Raw genomic sequence first — 10,667 nt, 5'->3', positions numbered from 1 at the left:
ATCTCCTAATTTCTTACTTTTATCATTGTCAACAGAAGTTAAATGGAAAGCTAATGAAACAATATAAAATAACACTACTGTACTTAATTGGACTATTACTTGCCATATCTTAATTTTATTCTTCCATGCATACCTTTATTAAGTTGGATTGTACTTTCACTGTGCAATGAATGAAAATTTGGTTGAAGCTAATCTACGGATCATTATACAGTGTACCCACCTCCTAGTATGTCCAACACTGATTTAATAGAGCCTCTTTTATAGCCCTCTTTTTTTTCTCCCCAAAGAGCACCATTAGGGGTTGAATGTGACCCACTGACCTTTGACCTTCCCGCCCCTCTGTCCACTTCCTATTGTCATCCCATCTCCAGCACAACCATTCATCATTATAAAAACAGGCGCGCCCATCTCACCCTCCATGGGTTCCTCCTTGACTGTGGAGCTCTGGGGCGCCATGGCGCACGCTGAAGAGGGCCCAATGGGCTGGGGGTACACCTTCCTGGGCGTGAGGGCGCTCTTCACAGGGCTGGCGTCGTCCAGACCCTCCTCGGGGCACAGGTACACCTCGATGGGGCCGTTCTTACTCTTCAGGTAGATCTGCAGTGAGCCCTGCAGTGAGACCAGAGACACAGAGGAAAAATAAGGAAAATACACTTACTATGTTAACTACAGGATTATAATTATCAAGCTCCATGCTTATGATTCTGATATCAATGCTACCATCGCCTTAGGTAAACCTTTTTTTGTCTCCTTTGTCCTCACTATTGTTGCCAACACAAACAAAGTGAAGTACTTTGTATTGCTGTTGCGCTACGGTTGTGCGAACAACAGGAATGCCCAACAACACGCGACAGAGCTGTATGTATGAGGAAGCGTGCTCCACTCACCCCAGACGATTCCGGTACTTCCAGTTTGGTCTCGGCCGGCGCCTTTACAGCGATGACGGTTTGGTCCTGAAGACTGGTGATGGAGCGGATGTCCTGATACGTCACGTAGCCCAACGTGCACGACAAAGAGTCAAGGAACACACAACAAGCCGCTTGGCAAAATCAAAGTCTGTATAAAAAGGAAAGGGAGGTGGACATGCATGGACAGGGAGACGCAGACAGAGGGCAGTAAGCTTTGATGCGAAGGATATCTTTGGTTGTCTTTCTGTTCGGTGAGCTGTTTGAGCTGTGCGCTGCTGGAGTGGATCAGGTCATCCAGGGCCCTCTCGGCTCTCTCCAAGTCCCCCAGCTCTCGCCTCAGGGCCCGGGCCTTCTCCCCGCCACCGGAGCCTCCCTCAAACACGCCTCCCACCCTGCAGCCACCGGGCGGGAAAAAAACACAACAGGAAGGGAAAAACGATGGTGATTAAAAAAATGTGGTACGCAAATAGATATGCTGAAAAGCTGGTTGTTGCATGGCAAGAACAATGACAGCTTTACTGGTTTGATGCCCACAGGGACCACCCATGAAAGACATGCACTCGCGGCATTGCAAGTTCTTTGGATAAAAGCCTTCGTCAAGCATTCATTCACATTCAAATCCTCCAATAATGTCTTCTTTGGCACGTTTGTTCAGTCAAATATGAAACAAACGACTAAAGAGAGACTATAATAAAAAAAAAACGCATCGCGGTGAAGCCCACAGCAGTCCAGCCTGAGCTCGCTGCTGTACTCACATCCACTGGATGTTGTTCTTGGACTTCTTGCGGATGAGCTGGACTCCCTCGAGCACGTTGGTGATGTCATAGATGCGTCTCTTCTGCACCTCCAGGACCTCCGTGGCCCAGTTGAGGTCCAGCACGCCGTCGGGCGACTCGGCGATCAGACCCACAAACTTCTTGGTGAGCAGGCCCAGAGAGGTGTCGTAGCGGGTCCGTTCGCCCGGTGACTTGGGAGCTGAGGAGGACACGGCGGGAGAAAAGAAGCCGCAACTTAAGCATAAAGTTTACAGACGAGGAGACTGCAATGTTAAAGTGGGACAATGTAATGTCACGACGTTAAGAATTATAAACTGTCGTTTGACCTCCCGTGAGACACACGCCTCGATTTACTTTGAGATCGATCAATGACAATTGACTTATTCGGATGCGTTTCAACGGCAGTTGGAACACCGATTTGCATCTCATTTGCATCTCAAAAAAAAAAAAAAAGATCTGTTAAAAGCACTCTCGTGACCGTTAAACCTCTCCCGATGTGGCTGCTGCTACGACCACGACCAGTACTCACTTCTGGGACTGGGTATCCTGGCAGCAGCAGTTCCTTTGCCTTTGGGCGTGCGGAACTCAGGTAGGTAGAGAGGGTCCTCAAGGTCCAGCTTCCTCTTTGCCTGCAGGGGATGGATTTGGTTACATTCACTTTCACCCAAGTCGGCCTGAGAACAATCAGAACTAGAGAAGCTACAAAACGGTTATAGTGTTGAACGGAAAAAAACGACAACTGCATTTAAAAATGAATCACTGCACAGAGGGGTTTTAATGTGATAATATATGGTCTTTAACCAGGATCTAAATCCGTCTTGATCATCTGTAAATAAAATGGCAGACCTGGCCTACTTCAATCCCTTTCGAATTTCACTCTTCCATCGTTTCCCATTGAATTCAGCGTATTTCAGGTCTTTAGTGTTTAACAAATCCCATTGACTTTTAATTGTCCTAAGTGACGCTGTAGAAAACCATCGGCACTAACAATGGGAAGCACAGATCATGACCTATCCCTGGTAGTACGTTAGACCGTCAGCAGTGCTTGTTGGAAGTTTCAGAGAGGGGGACTGTGTTTTAACTGCTGTTGTCTTGTGAATTGACTGCGCTCTGTGAAGAGGTCAGAAACAAAGGACGCTCCCGCCATGCATTCTCACAAAGCTTCGAGAGGGGGCTGCTGCTAACTACGTGGGGCTTCTGGGAGTGTGTGTGTGTGTGTGTGTGTGTGTGTGTGTGTGTGTGTGTGTGTGTGTGTGTGTGTGTGTGTGTGTGTGTGTGTGTGTGTGTGTGTGTGTGTGTGTGTGTGTGTGTGTGTGTGTGTGTGATAATGTTTCTCCCCCGAACCTATCCTGCCGTGAAACGCCAGGAAATCCCTGGATTTACCCACTCCTTCTCTCTCTCCCCCACTCTCTCTCTCTCTCTCTCTCTCTCTCTCTCTCTCTCTCTCTCTCTCTCTCCCTCTCTCTCATTTCCTAGTCCCATGACCCCCACATTTGCTACTCTATAAAGTAGAGTACAGTGTACCTTGACCATGGACTAGTTTACACACACAGATGAAACTGAAAGAAAGATATCATCATTCAGCCAAGCCGAACATGGGTCAGCGATAACTAAGAACAAGAAAAAAAGATAACAAAAAATCGACACGTGACCACGGCTGTCATTACTGAAGTACAAAGAGTTCTAATCACAAAACTGAATGTCCCACAGCAAAGACACCATCAGGGGAAGTCCCCCTCGAACCAGTCGGCAGACTATTATTATTGGGCTGTGGCAGTAGCGGTTCATCTTTGATCCTTTATTTACTAGCCTTGTTTACAGCCAACACGTTGTTGACTAACACGCACATGTAATGATTCCCCCAGGGCTGACCCCTACACCGCAAATCCTCTACTCTAGCAACTGGTGAGCAACTGAGGCGTGTAGTATAACACTGGGCTAGGAACTCTGGGTAATATAGAGCGGGACAGGGCCTGGTCATGTCACCGGCTGCCTTCGAGTTATAACCCAATGCTGTTGCTTTAGTCCTGTGTGAGTGAAAGCGTGTGTGTTCGTCGGAGATAGTGAACGGGACCATTGTGCAAGGGTGCTCTAGGACATGTCCACCTGTTGACTAGCGACATCTGGAATATCCCTGTGTGTGTGCGTGCGTGCGTGTGTGCATGTGTTTGTGTGTGTAGTGAGTTTCACTGAGTTGAGTGAGTCTTACAACAGATTGGCAATAGCAAAATGCTACTGAAATATAAAGGGCTCTGTTGAAATATAACTATATGTTGCAATACAAATTCAGAAATATGTTAAAGCAAAAGTACGAATACTGACAATAATACTGTTATGCATCCAAATGGAATAGATTGACCTTCAGAGTACCGCAAACTATAACTTTCCATAAGCATTCATTATAATTTTCTTCTGAAGCGATCCAGTAGCGGAGAACAAAGCGTAGTGCCACTCTTGCATGACCACATTCTTCCGCAGCCATGATAATAACAATCATTTAAATAACTGTCTAAGTGTTGTTTCTTTCAGCAATTTCTTTCAGATCCCCCCCCCGTTCTTCCTCTTATAAGCCAATAGGCTCAGTAATCAAATTTGAAACAACACCAGCTGCTGTATGTTGTGGGGGACGTCTCGCTATGCAATAGAGATTTGGTTTGTTAGTCGAAAACTTTATGCAAACAATACAAACAGATAGTAAGTGTGTCTGTGAATTTGAGAAAGGACGTGATGATAAAATAATTGACCAAGTACAAAATATACACGCTGTTGCCTAACAGAAGCCATCCCAGGAAACATGTATTTCGTCACACTTTGAGAGAATACAAAAGCAGAAACGCACTAAACAAACTTCTGTAAATGCCAGTGTAAGGCCCCTACTAGAAGGAGACAGCCCTGTCTGCCATCCCATGGGCCCTCGGTCTGACAGTAGTTTGCACTACGTGACCACACTCGCGCTTGAGCCTGTTGCCTCACTCTACAACACCCTCCCGGTTACACCCAGAAGCTTCATGTGAATCCCTCCCCCCCTCCCTCTCTGTGAAAGTTGCCCCAGCCGTGCCCATCCTGTGGTTGTGAACCCTGCGTTGTTGGTGTTTCACAGATTATCTCAGTCACATGAAAAAAACGGGGCTGTCCAAACAGCAGCCTGCCACTGCTGCTGCTGTATCCGGGGAGGCTCCTATCAAACAAACACATAATGGGGACATGCCGCTTCTAGAATCAACCCAGGGCCAAGGGCAAGTCCCACTTTAACTGCTCATATCTGGTATTGTTTGGATCACACGCACACATACACATACACACACACACACACACACACACACACACACACACACACACAATACATAACCACACCCATGCCAGGTCAAAGAAAGGCAACAATGCTAGCATAGCATCATGACACCAGGCCATTGTGAGTGTGAAAAGGTAAAGAGCAGGCCGGGTTTGGCCTATTTTTGCTGATGGGGAAGAGGTATGGGCCGTAAAGGGGCTTTGAAATGCTAACTCGCCCTCGCCCTCGTCTACCCCGCCCCCCTCCCCCCCCCACTGCTAGCCTGAGTGTGATGGTGGGGCAATAAACGTTGACGAGGATGATTCGGGAGAAGAGAGTAGCGAGAGGAAGAGTTTTTAGAGTGTGAAGTTTGTCCCACACTCTGCCAGGTGGCATCTGAATGGGGGGGGGGGGGGGCTGCCACCCCCTTATGCCATTTTTCTCACATTTTTCTCACTTTGACCAGACCCGGTCAATGTTAAGGAATGGCTTAGAAAAAACAACAGTATTTTTGTACTTTTTGTAATACTTTATTGAAACGCTGGCAGGCATTTACATTGCTAACCACAAGAAAGGAAGCCACCACTTTATGGATCTATGTGCACACACTTAACAATCACCACCCAAACGGCTTCGTAAGATGACATAGTGTCTTCTGAATAAGTAAACAATTAACTGCCAGTGTAAGAGTCCTTTGTCCCTTTGAGCAGTTGCATGGGTAGGATCCCATGCATATCACCTCTGCGCTGTAAAAGTTGAACAAGTGTCAAAGATATGGGGTTGTCCTGATTGTCCTGGTTCTGTAGCATGCCGCACTCGCACATTACATGCACTGATGCTTTTTAAGATACATAGAAAAGGGACCGTTATGTGGTAAGAGTGTCATAAGCAATTACAACACCCAGCTATGATCTATAGACATACCAAGTTTGACAAGTAGAGATATGCTTCTTCTACATACAACAGTAACCCATTAAGCATACATTTTTGTTATGGACAAAACTCTAGCTTGAAAGTGTGCCACTTAAAGCCCATAGATCACAGGAGGACGGGCATCTCTGCACTCTCTGTATGCGTATGCGTGTGCGTTTGTGTGTGTGGGTCTGTTTTAGAAGAAGGATAATAATGGCCAGCAGCAGACTATCAGCACCAACACACACACACCCATGATGGCTGCTTATCAGGGCCCTGCACCATCCAATGCCGAGTGTGAAAGAATAAAAACCTCACACACCCACACGCACACACACACACACTGGTTGACTCAGCACAAAATTGGAACATGGGAAATGAAAAATGTATGCAAGTACATACATGTGTGTGCAAAATACGGGATGTTTAACCGTAAATAGACTCCGCTGTAGGTTTGACATGGCTGCCTGCCGGGGTCTGTGGAATATGGCATACACTGTTAACTTTGATTAGCCAGGTGGCAGGCTATTTTTTCCACCTCACAAAGCCTCTAACTAACTAATCCTCTTGGGTCTGAGCTGTGAGTACATGCTGCTGTAAGAAGGGACAGGAGCCCTGACCCCATCACCTCTGCAGCACTAAGACCACTGGGCAGGGAATTCAGCATTCTGTTCCATCCCCCTGCTAGTGTTTGGATTAGAACCAAGATGGCTGCCAGGTGAATAAGGCCAATACAAGCTGACCATTGGCATAGTAGTTGAACTCTCCCCAACAGTACATAAACAGACACTCCCAATGGAACAATGCACATCTTCTTCAGCAGGAAGAGAGCTGTAAGCCATTTCGGCAGACAAGCAATTTAGACAAACAACACAATCACTATTGAAACTTTGTCATCATTGCATGGCTCCAACTCACTCTGCGATTGCAACCCCAGCGATGCAAACATCCCCAGTGAAATTACAGAGGGTGTTCATTTGACCGAAAAGGGTTCAGGGATTGCTTCAGATGAGCACAAACAGCAAGTTTCTGTAAGCTCCCCCACCCCCCACCCCCAGTTGCTCATTGCCAACAAACTGCAACCCTGGGATCTGGCAGTGCACTGTGTAGACAGGTTACACAGGCCCTGTGTGAGGCCAGGTCTACACCACAACAACAGGTGGGGTTGCAAGAGGTTATGGCTGGAACAGCTGTCCTTGGGTGCAATCACACAACAGGCTGTTTAAACAAGAGTCAGAGAGAACAGAGCCGAAATGGATGATATTCTGGTGCAATTACTGGTTGGGTGAGTGCACAAGGCCTCAGGGATAAGCAGGTCCTAGCAATATGCCGTTTTATTTTTAAAGTCCCAGGAGATACAATGAAATGGGAAAGTGCGATGCTTTTTAGCCAATTTGCTTCCAAAAGTAGCCCAAACCAAGAGAGGCCATTGTCTTCTTGTCAAGTAGTTATGCACGCATAATCAGCCAATTTAAAATGCCTCACTGAGATACTTATTGTCCTTACTTTTTTCACTAGGCCCCAGACTGTAACAACCCCCCCGCTAACACATAGGACTGTGTCTAATCTAGCTACAGCTGGTTGTTGCGATGATGTCAAGGATAAGCAAGAGACCCGCACAATGGCCATGGGAGCACAGCCTACCCTCTGTAACACACTACGTCAAAAACATATTTAACATGCATACAAAGAAGGGCAGTTGTAGTCTACATACTAATGTAAATAAAGCATTAGTTAGTCCGCCTACACACTACTGAATGGGACATTCAATAGACCCAGTAGTAACATATGAACCCGTTCCAAAAAGTATTGCACAGAAAGTATGCATTATTATAAAAAGTATTTACCGGCAAACGCCCGGAGGTTGCTCTGATGGGTTTAGCTTCGGGTCCATGGGGAGTTGAGTACAGGCAGTGGCTTCTTTGTTCGGCCGCCGTAGTATTGCAGATCTGAGTGAAGTAGCCAGCCGGTACCGTGTTCATCGGTGGGCTGGTCAGTCCAGTGCTGAAGAACTCGGTCTTTACCCCTGCGGTAGACAAAACTTTCGTCCTCTGCTGAGGGCACGAAAGTCCAACTGCCCCACGGTTCGTTGCTGGAGAGACGCCTTTTGGCATCCGCATCATTTTCAGGAGCAAGTTACAATGAAGTCTTTGCTAGCTGATCAAGAAATTAGCTCCTAAAATGAAGCAAGCAACAAGTACTATGTCTGCAGCAATCTCCTGCGCAAGCTAATAAGTTATTCTGGCAGAAGGGGCTATAAACAGAAGATACAACTATCATGTATTACCTGGTTTACAGTGAGTAAAATGCATAAGTTGAATATGCAGTCCAGGAGTAAACTCTTGTTTGAGTTTAATAAATAGAGTAGCCGGCTGGGTAAGCTACTATCCTTTGTCCGGGCATTGGCTGCAGTAACAAGTATGCCGTTTACTGATATAAAGTATTGCTTCTTCAATAAATAAGCTCTATAAAAGTAGGTCCAATGCTCTTTTTCCACGTTTAAGTGAAGTCGAGAGGTTCCTTCGAGCTTCTTTGAGCTTGTGATGATCCCTTAGACAAGACAGAGGAACACGACTCGATCTGTGACTCTTGCCTGTAGACCTCCCAGTTCAGTTTTCCATACAAGAGAACAAGAGCTAGAAGAACAGCTTTTTTACCGCCAAACTTGGTCCCGCGAAATTTAGATCTCCCGCGGTTAGAACTCTCCTCTGATTGGCCAGTGGCACGTTCGGCTTGTCATTTCTCGCATATATTTGCATAAAGCAGTTGTATGTGGGCGTGTTCTTGAGTGTTAAAGAAACAGACCACGGCTTTTGAACAAATGTTCTTTGTGACCAGTCAGCACTAGCAGACGACTAATATCGAATTGCAAATAGTTTGATATAACATAAGATCAGCATAAAAATGATGGGATTCTACAATAATTCTATAAAATCTAATTTATGATATTTGTATAACCCATATAACCAATACTTGATTCGATTTTTGGGCTTATAGTATGAGAACCAAAACTAATATCTAACCACTTATTTGACCTATATTTTACATCAATTTAATGTAGGACTATGCCTAAGCTAAACAAATATATATATTGGGTTTTTATTTGAACATGTAGATACACATAACATGACATGGGCCATGTAATATGGGCTATAATGTGACTCAATATTCACATAACTATTTCTGTCTATCGTCCATCTATCCAAATTAGTGTTCATGAAAAGACCCCCACCAAGTGCTCTGTGGATAATTTAGAGATGATAATGCGATTCAGTCAGCTATCTTCATGCTTATTGGTTCAGAAGAAATATTGAAAGAAAACAGCTCCCTCCCCCTTCTCTCCCCCACCTACCCCAAGCCATATGACGACTAGACCTGACGTAGGCAAATCTTTTGTGATGCTTGGAAGATAATTAATGTAAATAATGCACAAATGTACCCTAACCCAATTCAATTCCAAATCCAATTCAAGTAGTTAAGGCACGATTTATATAAACTATTTTTAATTACCCAATATATAGTTGCGTTTAAATACTAAGACTAAACTGTACGATAAGCCTGTAATTACAGACAACTTCCTGACAATGGAAGAACAAATATTCCAGGCGATTGACAATGCGGCAATTCTATAGTAATTTGAATCAGTAATGCTGAATTGTATACATTCTTTCTGACATAGGCCCTAGGTAATTTTATTGTTATTCTTGGAAAAACAAGAATCATGTTGAATTCTTTTGTTGTCGCGTCATGCATGCCAAAATGTTGTTAGTTCGGGTAGTTCGGGTAAGTGCAATTTTCTGGTCAACTATTTCTGCTGTTATGGTAATTAGGTAAAAAAGAAATACGCTCAAGTATTCACAAATTTCTACATTAGCTTCTAGAGGAGCTTTTACACTGCTGCCACTTTGCTTGAAAAATAGCCAAAACTTGTCTGTTTAACCAACCACTAACCAACCACTATCACTGCTTCATAAACAATACTTTGACACCATAATAATTATAATAACTATCGTCATCATTATTTTTCTTGAAAAATAGCTTAAACTTATCTGCTTAACCATCCACGAACCAACCACTAATTCAGTGCTTCATAAACAGTTGAACAGTGCTTGTGATGGACTTGTACTTCATCCTCATGTAGTGAGAATCATCTCTTATCTTTAATGATGCTGCTTCACACAAAGCAACAACTTTAAATCATCATGATGATGATGCTGATGATCATCATTATAAACCATGAAAGAGGGAACAAGTCTTGCTATTAAATCTGAATACATTTCCATGAAGGAAAAATCACATCACTATAAATGTTACCACTTGCATCAACCTCCAGACTTAGGTCAGGGCTGTGGCTTTCTGTCAAGAGGGTTACTCTACACACAATATTTAACAAAATCTATATTCCAGTCCAAGGCGAGATGGTTGACAGGTACAATAATATGATCTCATTCGAGTTATTCTGTGGGGTCACAGCAATACAAGCTTTACTGCAGGCAAAAGTAAAAAAAGATGCCAGGTGCAAATTTACTTTATTTAAGAACCATGGAAACTGTCATTTGACTGCAGTATCAAATCTCCTCATCCTCATCTTCTTCTTCAAACCTTCTTATGGTCGGGCTTTACGGCCTGTGTTTAGTTGACTAGTATAGTTGAATGGTTTGGTTTTAGGGTTTGGTTATAAGTTTGAGATTTTGTTATTAGGGTTAAGTTATTTTTTATGTTCGGTATAGGATTAATCCAAAGTTTTATGTTTTGTCTTCCGCTTTTAGGGTTATGTCTCCCACAGGTTTGGTTCTCGGT

At 44.3% G+C, this 10,667-nt stretch overlaps 1 protein-coding gene across 1 annotated transcript in view; it reads right to left on the bottom strand.

The window, feature by feature from the left end:
• The window catches only part of e2f2 (E2F transcription factor 2), a 10,955-nt gene extending 2,415 nt beyond the window's left edge, over positions 1-8,540 (bottom strand). Inside the window, exons 1-6 of the mRNA XM_060052768.1 lie at positions 7,715-8,540; positions 2,214-2,313; positions 1,664-1,883; positions 1,139-1,300; positions 888-1,002; positions 414-609 (exon numbers count right to left, since the gene is read on the bottom strand). Of these exons, the coding sequence (XP_059908751.1) occupies positions 414-609; positions 888-1,002; positions 1,139-1,300; positions 1,664-1,883; positions 2,214-2,313; positions 7,715-7,990 (1,069 nt within the window). The 5' untranslated portion in view covers positions 7,991-8,540. The remainder of the gene's footprint in view (positions 1-413; positions 610-887; positions 1,003-1,138; positions 1,301-1,663; positions 1,884-2,213; positions 2,314-7,714) is intronic.
• Positions 8,541-10,667: the final 2,127 nt, after the last annotated feature.

Source organism: Gadus macrocephalus, chromosome 5 (genome assembly GCF_031168955.1).
Source record: "Gadus macrocephalus chromosome 5, ASM3116895v1".
Lineage (NCBI taxonomy): Eukaryota > Metazoa > Chordata > Actinopteri > Gadiformes > Gadidae > Gadus > Gadus macrocephalus.
The sequence above is the reverse complement of the archived record's forward strand: the minus strand, read 5'-3'. Positions and strand labels throughout refer to the sequence as shown.